The sequence below is a fragment of the Aethalodelphis obliquidens genome, unplaced genomic scaffold (genome assembly GCF_003676395.1).
Source record: "Aethalodelphis obliquidens isolate GAN/ISIS:26980383/991018 unplaced genomic scaffold, ASM367639v1 scaffold3, whole genome shotgun sequence".
In the NCBI taxonomy this organism is placed as follows: domain Eukaryota; kingdom Metazoa; phylum Chordata; class Mammalia; order Artiodactyla; family Delphinidae; genus Aethalodelphis; species Aethalodelphis obliquidens.
Window position 1 is genome coordinate 9859249 of NW_020837947.1, and position 13241 is coordinate 9872489.

The window sequence follows — 13241 nt, forward strand, 5'->3', positions numbered from 1 at the left end:
GATATGGGAATCTGTACATGGTGTTTGATAAAAAATGAAATATTTCCAGCAGGTTTTAAATGGATGATTTCAGGGCTAAAGCCATTTTCTTTTCGTAAAAGAGGTAGTTAATAGCTTACATTCTTTATCACCAAACTGCTCATACCCCCTTAAAAGAATCGTTCTCCATTATAACTTTACAAAAACTGCCTAACTAGTTTTTGAATAGGCCACATTCACCAATAAAAACTGATTCTATATCATTCCCAATCTCAAACAAAACATTTGAATAGTTATTTCTGCACACATGCCACCCAGTAATATCTTATGTGACATTAAAGAATTCACTCAAATACCAACAGATTCAACTTTATAGCACCATTCCAAAATACTAAACTTTCTTTGCACCTTTATTTTAATCTTTTTTTTTTTTTTTGGTACACATTTAAAGTATGGGCATCCTGTAAATTTCTGAAAAGCCTCATAGGAAAAAAAAAACCAACTCATTTTTAGGACAAAGCAATAACTCAGTTTGTAGGCAAGGTGATCTCAGGCAGGTTGTAAGTTCTTCATGGGCTTCTGTAGTCTTCATTCTGGGGTGAAAATGTAGAAAGGATGCTAAAATCTTCCTGGATTATTATAGAGATTATGCTGTGTATCGTATGTAAAATCTTTTTGCTCAGACTCTAGGTATCGATAACAACCAGGACAACAACAGTCTTTTGTAATGATTTTACTCTTTTGATTAACAAACTTCCAAGTTTGTGTATACCTTTTATTCGTACTCTGTAAGAGAGAAATTAGAATAATATTGAATTCCCTCTTACAAGTCTCCATATTTGAAGGTTGGAGCACTAGAATCTGTTCTTAGCAAGCAGATGTATTTAAAGTAGAATTATAAATGGGTTTTAAATTCAACATATATTTGGCTGCCTTATTATGTAAGAAGACTGAGTAATGTGGGAGTTGCCAGATGATGAGAATGCTTGCAGAAAAAATGTTGTCTTGTAACACTGGAGTCCTGTTTCACACTCTGATGATAACTGAGCGCTCTCGTCTAACTCTTCCATGTATTATCGTGAGTAATGTGCGCCCGGGTAACAGGTCTGGCGAATGGACTTGGAATTTCTGAGTCTGCTGAGATTGTAAGGTGGTGCGAAGAGGTAGAGTCAGAAGGGTGTCCACTAACAGCTGAACTCTGCAGCCGTTTCAAAGAAATTGATTGTTACATAATAGCAGTCAACGACCCAGGAAGAAAAAGTTTAAATTAGAAGTGACAAGTATTAAAAAGCTGCTGTGCACCGGGTAGGAAGGAATATGAGGATATTAATATGCCCTGAAATAGAAATAATCACTTTGCACTATGTACACCACATACAATATAACATATTCTTTTTAACATTGCACAATATAAATATTATACACGGTGGAGTAAACTAATGCAAAATAACTTTGAGGCACACAAGAGAAACATGGAATAGATTGAACTCTGATCGAAATTAAGATGGGGATAGAAAAAGGCAGGGTGTTAACCTGGCAGGCCAGTGAGCTCCTGGGATCTCACCTCAAGGGCCGGCAGCCACCTCCCATGCACACTGAAAATTCTCATACCTCAATGTTGTTAGAGTTGATCGCTTCAAACAAAGACTAATTAGCTAAATACTTTGAGAAAATCAAACTGTTGCTCCCCACTCTCAAGTAGGTAACCCTTAAAGGTCCCTCCCGACCTCAGGGTTTCTTAACGAGGGGCTATGTTAGTATACGGCTGTTTTCCCCCTATTTGTTACTTGGTTACTATGAAACCACTTTAAGGAAACTAGAACAGTATTCAAGAACACCCATCACAGTGCTTAACAAGATTTAATGTACATTTATTCTTAACATGTGGAACATATAAAGATTTTATACTGAATAAATGATATTCATTAAGCCAGAGGAAAAGGAGGAATTTACATCAAGTTTTTTTCTTTTTTTTTTAAACTACATTATCTTGAAATACAAATGTGGATTCTCTTCACTGAAAAATCTTTGAAGTTGTGTTTCTTCCTTTTAGTTGTATTTTTTTCTTTTTGTCTGTACTGGTAACCATTGTCTAAATCAATCCATATGCAACCATTTCCACACCTTGATTCATGAAGCAAATTGTGATCAGCTGCTCTCCCGAAATAGAGCATGACTTTATACATACAGAAACTTGTACATTACCCTCTTTTTTTTTGTTTTTTTTGTTTGTTTTTGTATTTTTTCTTTTTTTTTGGAGATATGGCCCTAATGAAAAAATATATAAAATAAAAATAAAAAATTATTTAAATCTACCATCACTTCGTAGTTACCACATCATGAAAAAGAAACTAAAAACTCTGTACTAAAAAAAAAAAAAAAAAAGGAAAAGAAAAAGAAAAGAAAAAATGAGGGTATGTTTAATGTACAACTTCTATATACATCACAGCCCATAGGCAGTAAAAAAAATATTTAAAAAATGATTAAAGGAATTGTGAAGAACTGTCATGTGGAAGGTCAAACAACAGACAGCAGACATGACGGTAGTGGTGAGGAAGCAATTTCTGTTGATCGTTGTCAGGTATGTGTTTTCAATCTTAACTTAAAGAAACATTGTTTTTGCTCCTAGCCTAATGTAACCATTTTCCTGTGGAGAAACCAGTATCATTTCATACTTTGACTGCTGACTGACACACCTCCGTGAGCCCCTATACCTACATCTCTAGAAGTTTCTATTGCACAGAGCTTTGGGCGATGGGATGCAGTTTTAATTTTTTCATTATTTGAAGAATAACACAGCTAGGAAATTGATAATTTTTCACCTTTTTGCCTCAGTGTGGTGAAATTTTCCCATCTTAGCATCTTTTACCCTAACTTTTTTCTTTAAAGTCAATTCGCTTCCCAAAAAATGCAGTAAGACATGGAAAAGCACATTAAAAAGAAAACCGGTGAAAAACAAAAAGTGACCTTTGAATGCACTAGACAGCAACTTTGGTTAAAAAAAAAAACCAACAAAATAAAAAAAACCCCAAAAGGATGTACTTATACACACAGATGGCAAATATTAATTTCATAACTGTTCGAATTAATTATCTCTTTAATTCCCAATTGGTAAATAGTGGATGGGGCAGAGGAGCAAAGATTTTCTTTCCATCTTCCTACACTGGAGAAACAAGAACAGAAAACAGCCAGTTATACGGGAGCCTCTAGTCTTCACTCACACATGCTGCCTTCTCACTGATGTCATAACTGCCCAATCTGAAACAGTACATCACAGATGACAGACGCAACCAGAGAGTTCAGGACGGCTGATATCGAGATATCCAGCAATCGACCCTCGTGCAGAAGGAACTCTGAGCGGTTCTCGTCCACTCTGGCCATGGCCAGCAGAGCCTTGGCCGCCCTGCACATCATGTCCACGCTAGGGGGCTCTAGAGGCGGGGGCTGCATGTGCATGAGGTTATGCTGGCTCTGCTGATACTGGGCCATCGTGACCCCATCCTCTAGGAAGCTTATCAAGTTCCCGATGCTTCCTTTCTGCACAGCTATGGCCCTTGCAGCCAGCGCGTCCCCTTGGGCAAGGTTCGATAAAAGCGCCATGGACATTTCTCGACAGACTGGGTTTTTGCGATCCCCAACGTACCTAACTAACGTGGCATAGAATTTCTCCTGACGACTAAATGGAGGCGTAGCCAAGATCAGGTCCACATTGTTGTCCTGGATGCTGAGTTTACAGAGCGTCTCCAGCACAAGTCTCTGAGGCGACAGGACAGAGTTGGGTCCCACGGTGGGAAAGGGGTCTTGTGCCTCTGCTGACGGGCACACCATCCAGTGCAGCAAGCCATCCAATATTGGCAAGCAGATGCTTTCCGTGTAAGCAGACAAGTCTAGCTGCCCAGAAATGTTGGCCAAGGTGACCAACGTGTTATCCCTTAAGACCTCGAGGCAGTCCCACCACCACTCATCTTTGCTGCAGGCCACCCCTTTGTCCTCGTCTTCCTCCTTCTCGTAGGTCTGCGGCGCTCGTTTTCTCTCGGGATGCTCGTGGTGAAGAAGAATCAGCTTCCCCAGGATCAGCACCAAGCCTGGATGTTTGGACATTTCAGCGTCATTCCCAGGCACAAAAGACAAGCTCCGGACAATATTCGACACGCAGATGCAGCGCTTAGCCAGCGAGTCCTGCCAGTGCGCGACGGTGCAGAGCGGAGCCTCGTCCCGGCTCCGCGGCTCGTCCTCCAGCAGCTTGATATTGCGGTGACTTTTGGCTTGATGGATTCCAAAGGGAAACTTACTGCTTTCGGTTTGGGTACCAGGGTTTGCGTCTTCAGGAAGAGCCCCTGGCCGAGCAGACAGGACGTCATCAATGGTTGCAATGATGCTCTTCTCTTGCTGCTCTTCAGGGTCCCCTTTGCCTTCTTGCTCTTTCTTTCTACCTGTGGCGCTTAAAGGGGGAGGTGGACGCCTGCGAGGAGGAATTTCCATCTTGCTCTCAAAGTGAGTCTGGATGTGCTCGGTGGTGTCCCCGCCACCGAGCTGCCAGTGCAGAAGTCCACTGCTGAACTCCTGAACACGGCCCAGCTTGTCAGACCGGTCGACGACAAACAGGTTGTTCTTTTTGACTATCTTTATTGGCAGCTTGTCGAACTTACTGGCTTGCCTGGGCTTCTCCTTTGGATCCGCGGTGGCATCGGGGGAGGCCAAGGCCATGCTGCTCCTGTCCTCAGTCTCCGCCTTCCCACCGTCCTCCTCCTCGTCTTCCTCCTCGTCTTCCTCCTCATCAATACATTCGGCATCTTCTTCCTCTTTCCCAGAATCGTCGGCCAAGGACTGGCTGTCATCTCTCTTTACCACATTGTGATCAAGTGCTTTTTGGCTGGGGTCTCCCACTTCATATTCCATAAGAATCCCAAAAATGTCAATCAGGCATTTCCTAAAGTACTCTACTAAAAGTTCGAGAAATCCGGACAACTAGAGAGACGAGAAAGAGAAGAGGTACCATGTCATAACCTCAGGTGCGACTGAGTGGGTGAAAATCCTGAGAGCTAGCAATGCATTTGCTATGATTATTTTCATGTTTTGATTCCTTTTTGGCCAGGCCAGGAAAGAGAAACCATATGTCAGCTAGAACTATCTTCCTGAATTTTTCATTATTGATCAAACCAACATGTACCATCTTTCTTATTTGCTGTTTACCTTCTTACAGTATCAACATGAAAACTTACTTGTTATTTTCACATTTCTGATATTGTCAGTGAGGGAGTGCTCTGCTGTTCTGTACCTTTGTTTCTGACTTAGACACAATGCAATCATGACTAGAAGAGTGGGAACGTGGATTTTCTAGACTCATTTACCCAAACTGAGTCTGTCCTCTTATTTATCTAAAACTTTGCTTGCCTGGATTTTTATGGTTATTATTCTAGGATTTTACGGTTATTTTTGTCTTAGGTGCCATAGGTTATTCTAATTTACATTCTCCATATATTTGGGGGAGAAGATAATTTCAGCAATGTAGTGGCTCATAAACACAGATCAGTTTAGTCCCTGATAAATGAATGAGGATCTTTCACAGAATGCACTTTTGTATTTTAGCTATTCACAACTCCAGCTGAAAGACAAAAGCCACTATGAGAACCACCTTTGTTTCCTTTAAGCAAATGTTTATATCAAGAAAACCAACATACTCCATGGTTAGCAACTGGCCTGCTCCCCTCCCTCAATCCCATGCTGCTGCATTTAGGGATGATAAAGGGTAAGTAAGTGAACAAGGATTTCTTAATGACAGATGTTATGGAAATCAACCATAATTTCATATCCTGCTGTAAGTTTCCTGAAAGTGGGTTTGAAACAATTATTAAGAAGTAAGAGGAGGGCTTCCCTGGTGGCGCAGTGGTTGAGAGTCCGCCTGCCGATGCAGGGGACACGGGTTCGTGCCCCGGTCCGGGAAGATCCCACATGCCGCGGAGTGGCTGGGCCCGTGAGCCATGGCCACTGAGCCTGCGCGTCCGGAGCCTGTGCTCCGCAACGGGAGAGGCCACAACAGTGAGAGGCCCGCGTACCGCAAAAAAAAAAAAAAAAAAGAAGCAAGAGGAAACCCAAGGACCAACGAGACAGTACTTGCCTTTAGGGGATGAAGGCACAATTTTTCAGGTGGAGGTTTGGATGTCGCCCCCCTCCCACCCCATCCCCAACTTAAAGCTTAGTTTCTTCCCAGGGCAAGGGAAGAGGGAAAATTGCTGACGCAATTCTGGTTATGAAAAAGTGTGCTCAAGAGTAGTTAGTTCACCTAGCGTAAGGATGAAAAATTATTCCTCTAGCAAAGGTAGTATATATTCTTTTAATACTTATTTTCTGTTAAAATGAATTTCATGCAATGTTTATAACCTTATTAATATACTTGCTATCAACTGAAGAATTGCCTTTCAGGGCTCTAATGAGGACTTAAATGAGAGAAGAAAGAGGAAGTGGAAGATTCTGGTCCTAGTTCAGGAGAAGCAATGCAATTAGATGTTTTGGCTTTTTTCGGCAAAAGCAGAGTTGTTCATACACAGAAGGGAAAATAACCTTTTCTGATTTTTGTTTCTAAATATTTCTTAAAAAGTCTGTAGTCCAGCTGACTCTTGGGCCTTTTTCCTAATCCTCTGCTCCCTTGCTCTCTTCTAGCTATTATGCTGGAAGCTACTTGAAGACTAGAACAGAACAAAGGAGGGTTTTTTTTTGGTTTTTTTTTAAAGTAGTAGGCTTGTAAATGACTGCTTCAAAATAGCCTTGAGGGAGGCAGAGAAGGGAGGGAATGGACCAAGAAACAAGTTTGGCCATGACCTCACTACTATTGCAGCAGAATAATGGGTACAAGGGGGTTTCTTAAACTGTTTTCTCGACTTCTCTGTAATATTGGTTTGGCCAAAAAGTTCGTTCGGGTTTCCATAACAGACAAAACTCAAACGAACCTTCTGGCCAACCCAATACTATACATTTTCTGTAATATAAAAATTCTTTTTAAATTTTACATTTCTTTTTAATAAAAGAAAGATGTTAGGTCCCCCTGGAAAATAGGGTAATGTCTCACTGCTATCTACTGTATGGTAATGTCTCATCCAACACTGACTACAGCCATAACTTTGTGTTACATTTGGATTAATTCCCATTGGCCTGCTAATATTCATTCTAAACAACAATTTAATTTCACCACTATTGTCTATTCCATATACATGTGCACACAAGGTCACCATTTTCTTATGAGAAATATAGGTATGTGTGTATTTATACTAAAGACTGAAATAAATTATTATTCCAGACAAAATTCTCAGACAACTACACATTGATTGATGTTGGTTTATAACAGCTGCAATGATAAAAAAAATGTTAGCTGGTGAGTGCTAATTACCTGAGGCATTAGCTTAAGAATTATGCAGTACTTCACTTTTTTATTCTAATTTGGTCCTCAGCTGGATTGCTGCTGGCTTACCTGGGAGAGATTGAAAGTAGCGACAGTGCTGTCATCATATAGAAGAATATTAATAGTGTCCAAAGCCCAAGTACTTTCAGCCAGAAGACCTGACTTAAGGGACATCATCACACGCCAGGCCTCAGGAGTAACTAAAAACGGGGGAAAAAACAAGGATATGATTAATACTAACTCTACGCATGAAAGAATAGAAAATAACAAAAGAAAAAGAAGCAGAGTGTTAAGTTAAATACTGATTTTAAACAAATGTTCTGAGGGACAGTTAAACGTGGTCATTTCAGATTCTTAGGTGGAGGTGACAGCTGCACTAAGAAACTTCTGTGGTTGAAGAGCTTTTCGCTTCGCAGGTTAAACAGAGGTGGGAGTGAGTAAGCATGAATGAGCCTTTCCGTATGTCTTCTTTTGCTCCGTTCACAAATGTCTCAAGGTGGCGTCTTCCGAAGGCTGGTGAATACGCAGAATATAAGCAGAATTTAATTCCCAAGCAGCACCTTCTCAGATACAAAGCCTTCATTCTCCCGTGCTGTCTTCTGTCTGAGCTCCTGCCCACACAACGTGCTGCTAAGTATTAGCACTTTGACGGTTCAGGTTTTCCAGGAGGTTGGCTTGAGCCAGAGCGATAAGGGGAAAAGATCTGTAAGATCTGTCAAAAGATGGGGCTGGGAGGAGAGGCCCATCATGTGCCTGAAATTTCAAGGGAAGCCATCTCAGGAAACCGGCGGCAGCACGTGGTTCCGGCAGTCGGAACTCCCCACAGCAGCAGGCAGTCCAGACGCCAACAGCAAGCTTCCGTGTGGGGGTCGTGGGTTTCCACCTTTATTTTAATTCCATCTAGTTCTCAAATTTTCTAAGATAGGCACATAATACTTTTGCAGTAGAAAAGGCAAGCTTTCATTTTAAAATAAGGAACATAAGTTTCCCTAGGTTGGTATAACATGGACTAAGAAATTTTTTTAAAATTTAAATATATATATATTTATTTAAACATCTATACACACACAGATAAACACACAAATACATGCGTATATTTTTACATATATATTTCCATACGTAACATGGTGCTCAGGGTCTATCTCTCTCTCGCCTCCAGTACCCTTTCTATGTAGAACTCCTTACTCCCCACCCCCCATATACATCCTTAATGTCCAGTGATTGAAAACATCCTTAATAGCTTTAATTTTCTAATCACTGCAACTGATTTCAAGCCACGTGATTCTGAGATTTTTGGAAAAAAATTTTTATACAACTGAACCCTATTATTTCCTTTGCTGTGTTAAAAAGTACTTCAAAAATAATGCAGAAAAACTCTGGGTACTCCCAGATACTCCGAATCTCTATTTAGTATTCAGAACGCTCCGAATAGGATGAATAGGTGACATCAGCGTTCAACGGAAAGAGTTCCTCGGCCGCTATCAGCAGTGCTGCCCGGATTACAACAATTCTGTGTATCATGTCATACGGAGTTCCATGCTGCACATCACGCATCTATCTACATAGCACAGTCAGTTTTCTGTTTAGCTCCTGGGGAAACTCACTGTATGTTGTTGCCAAAATTACAGAGTGACCTGCCGTCAAATCTTCTCAGGCCGCCCTAGTGTTTCATCAGCCTGGCAGCTGTTCTATTAGGCACACATGGCAGAGATTGAGTGTTTGGTTAAGATCAAACCTTTAAGCCCAAAACACAGTCCACAGTCACTGAGGAATCCCTGGTCTCTCACATGGAGCTCTACCCTCTCACACAAATAACACTCACACGTAAAAATGCCATTTTAACTCTCGCTCTTCTCTGGCACTACTGCTTAACTCATATGAGCGGCTTCCAACTGTAGCTCCTGCACAAAAACACGTCCTGATGGTCTGTAGTCACAGAATGGCATCCCTTTGAGATTAAGCAACTACATCCAACCTGAAGTTAAAGTTCTAGATCACAACAGGAATTCATTTCAGGAGCAGAGCCTTGGGAGTACTTACCAATATCTTTTGAGGTAATCTTCCGCCTTTGTTTCAAGACGGGCTGTGACGCTTCCACAGAGCCAGGAGGAAAGGTAATCTCCCTTCTGACTGGGGGCGGCTGGGGGGCCGGCCCCGTGACCTGGGCCGTGGGGACGGTGGGCATGACCTTCTGCATCTTCATGGAGGGGAGGAAGGGGGACTTGCTGGGAGACATGCGGCTCTCCAGGGAGCGCTGGAAGGAGGCGGGGCTGGGCGCCCTGGAGATATGATTTGGCAGCGACGGTGGCGTCTGGTAGGATGACTGAGGCGGGCGCGTGATGGGCTGCATGGAGGCTGAAGAGGACATGTAAGGCTGACGCTGGCTGACGTGAGAAGGCCACTGGCTCTCGTGGTTTATCCTTTGATCAGGTACCATCATGTCGTCCGTGCGGTTCATGCCTGGGTAAGGAGGTGTCTGTGCAGGGCCGCCGGGGCCTTGCCTGCTCTGGTAGGGATAAGGCATATCGTTGCGTGTCGCCCACATACTCTGCTGAGGCCCTTCGCTGGAAGACGACTGCATTGGGCCGCCCATCATCTGGGGTGGGATCCCGTGCGCCTGTATCTGCCCCGGGCCTTGCATCCTCTCCCTGGTGTAGGGGTACGGGTACTGTCCCTGGATGGGCCTCCTGTCGGGTCCGGAGTAGGAACTTCCGTACTGGTTATACATCTCTTGCTGCTGGTTGCCGTACTGCATGTTGTACATGTCTCCCTCGTGGCGTTTGGCTGGAGGCCCATACACGCCATCCATATGGCGCTTGTAATTCTGAAAATTCACACAAAGACAGATCATACTGATGTGCTTTTCCAGGTATAATCACACACTTGAATTATGCAGAACAGTTATTACCTGGTGGAATGTGCATTTCCAAATGAATAGGGGAAGCTCCCACAACATCTACGGACTAACAATTTTACGCACTGTATTCAGTATTGCATAAACCAGGTCACGTACTCTGAAGGAGCTTCCGCGGTTCGTTTTCATGTGCTTCAAATTTTCTGCGGGGGGGCGGGGGGGGGAAGCCTTCTCGCCTGGTTATTTTCCAGGGCTGCAATTTGGGGAGTGTATGGTTTTGGTGACCACCACAGAGGCAGTGCCGAACAGGGGCTTGGGGATGCACTAGGGTGACTTCCGTAGGTAGAGAGAGACCTCATCGGAAGGGACTGAGCCCTTTGAGGGCCAGCCCGAAGGGGTCCTGGGTTAAACAGATTCCTTGGGCCTAACTTTACAGAAAAACTTCCACACGGAACCTGGCTCTTCAGACTGGACCTGTGCCCCCTGACACCTGACATTCCATGGCCCCGTCCCGACTTCCAGCTTGTGTGGGTCACATTCTCCATGAAAGCCTCTGAGGGCAGGGCTGGTGCAGCCCTGCTCCTAACTCTCCTCCCCAGGGACGCCGGGGGTTCCAGCACTTGATCAGGGTGGGAAGCTCCTGATGAGAGGAAGGGAGGGAGATGCTCATATGCTAATTAGCGTTCTTTCACTTTACTTGAAAACCATTTAAGATCAGTTGGTTTGATAATACAATTCACTGTAGAAACATGCTCCAATAAAATTAAATAAATGTTTAAAATCCCTTCTATTTTACAAGAGGTCTTAGACCTGAAAAGTGGTTTAGAAACAGTAAATTCCTGTGTCTGAAAAGCCATGGCATATTGTGCAATCCTCTGCACTGGTCGTGATAACTGCAAGGTTACCTCACATACTTCACCACCATCTCTGAGCTGCAGCGCTGTGTAAACAGCATGAACCTAACACCTATCCTATAAAGTGAAAATAGGCAGTCATTAATATCTTACTCTTAAAAACAAATCAACTTTCACTATTAGTATGTAATATCTTAAGTTGTTTTCCCTACACATCCTCTTTAAAACATATCGACAAATTTCTGTGCTAAAATGAACACACACATATGTCTAAACCATACTTGAACTCGGGCTTATTATTTACAAGGATGAAATGTCCTTAACTTCCTACGACATGTTATATTTTCAAGAGCTATTTCTAATTTTCTGATTTCAAAATCCTAGGAATATTTTTGAGCAAAAACAAACATAACCTGATTGTTATATGTCATTTTTGTTATACTTCCTAAAACTGTCCAGAAGTAGTACGAGTTTGAATTTTAAACAGAAAGCACAGAGATGCATGCCGCTCGCCAACTCACCGTCTGCTGTGGATACAGGCCCGGCTGGTGTCCTCCATATGCTGGCTGTCCTGAGGGAGGGCCTTGGCCTGGGTACTGTTGCCCGTAAGGTTCATGCCTAGAATGAGGCATTCAAAGAGAACTTCACTTACCATGGACCTCAGGCCAAGGGAGGAAGGAAGAGTCCATTTCTGGAAACCCCACTGCACCCTCCAGACAGGCGCTGGGAGCTGCAGCAGCACAGTTCAGCTCCCAGCAGAAGGGGTGGTAGCACCCACTCTGGGGACGCTGCCGATCCCTGGCCGGTGGATGGGAGGAGCCCCGCTGGACGGAGCCACCCTCCGCCTCTGAAGAGAGGCCCCGCCCATCCACTGAGGGACGGGGAGGGCACGGCACAGGCTGATGTGAGGTATTAACGAGGGCAAGAAATAACAGGAGGGGCTTGCCTGGTGGTGCAGTGGTTGAGAGTCCGCCTGCCAATGCAGGGGACACGGGTTCGAGCCCTCCACATGCCGCGGAGCAACTAGGCCTGTGAGCCACAGCTGCTGAGCCTGCGCGTCTGGAGCCTGTGCTCCGCAACAATAGAGGCCGCGACAGTGAGAGGCCCGCGCACCGCGGTGAAGAGTGGCCCCCGCTCGCCGCAACTAGAGAAAGCCCTCGCACAGAAACGAAGACCCAACACAGCCATAAATAAATAAATCTTAAAAAAAAAAAAAAAAAAAAAAAAGAAATAACAGGAGAACCAAAGAATCAAAGCAGTATTTCTAGGAGTACCAGAACATTGGCATATAATGGTGGAAAATGTTTATATGTCTTACTTTCTCATCATGAATATACAATGTGCAAGTTTTTAAAGGGATACTTCAAAATCAATCCAAATGATACTAAGTATAGACAAAACTACTCAAAATTTCAAAGTCCTATGACCTTAAAAGGCTACAAAAAAGAATAACAGGGATGATTTAAGTACGTCTATTAAATCTTAAAATGGGAATGAGCAATACATTTATTTCATATTGAGAAGTTATAAATAGCATGTTTAAAAGAGCAATGAATCGAAAACTTAAAAACTAAGCTGGTGTAGATAGTATATTGAATCTTGTAAGAAAGAGAATACTTGGACTGAATATACTCCTAAACTGGTCAAGGAGTGAGAATAAGAAGGAAAATAAATGAATTTTTAGAATATCACATGTAAAACAGATACATGGGAAGTTTTTGCTAATGACACGGATATCTAGAAGGTAGCTTACAGTTAGGAGGAAAAAAATATAATTGACATGGATAAAATTTCAGCCGAACGAGTAACACTTTTCAGAAGAGAAAACTTAATGAGGTAAATCCTAATGTGGTAGAGTCCAAATGACTATTAAACCCAGGCCACGCACTATTCCAGAAAGCATTCCAGAAGAAACAGAAAAGCATATTTGCTTGGGTTCCTTTAAGAATATATGTCCCAGGATGACTGTTCTCCGTTTAATCCCATCAGCCTACCCCTCACCCCCTACCCTCACCAAAGCTTTTCCTGGACCCTCAAAAACAAACCAAACCTTAGTAAAACCCTGATCCAGTACACTAGACATCACACAATGGTAACTGACTGAGGCAGATTTCACAAATAAACCTTCACTAGGAGGTCAGAATAAGAAGTCGAGATT

At 43.0% G+C, this 13241-nt stretch overlaps 1 protein-coding gene across 8 annotated transcripts in view; it reads right to left on the minus strand.

The window, feature by feature from the left end:
- Positions 1 to 342: 342 nt before the first annotated feature.
- Positions 343 to 13241, minus strand: part of ARID1B (AT-rich interaction domain 1B) — a 412304-nt gene continuing 399405 nt past the window's right edge. For 7 of the 8 annotated variants that reach the window (XM_027082627.1, XM_027082631.1, XM_027082624.1 and 4 more), the window contains 4 exons: positions 11605 to 11701; positions 9416 to 10199; positions 7445 to 7575; positions 1821 to 4947 (listed from right to left, as the gene is read on the minus strand). In XM_027082627.1, coding sequence (XP_026938428.1) covers positions 3223 to 4947; positions 7445 to 7575; positions 9416 to 10199; positions 11605 to 11701 — 2737 coding nt within the window. In that variant the 3' untranslated portion in view covers positions 1821 to 3222. Of the gene's footprint in view, positions 573 to 1820; positions 4948 to 7444; positions 7576 to 9415; positions 10200 to 11604; positions 11702 to 13241 lie in introns of those variants that run through there. The other variant, XM_027082651.1, reaches the window with a different exon arrangement.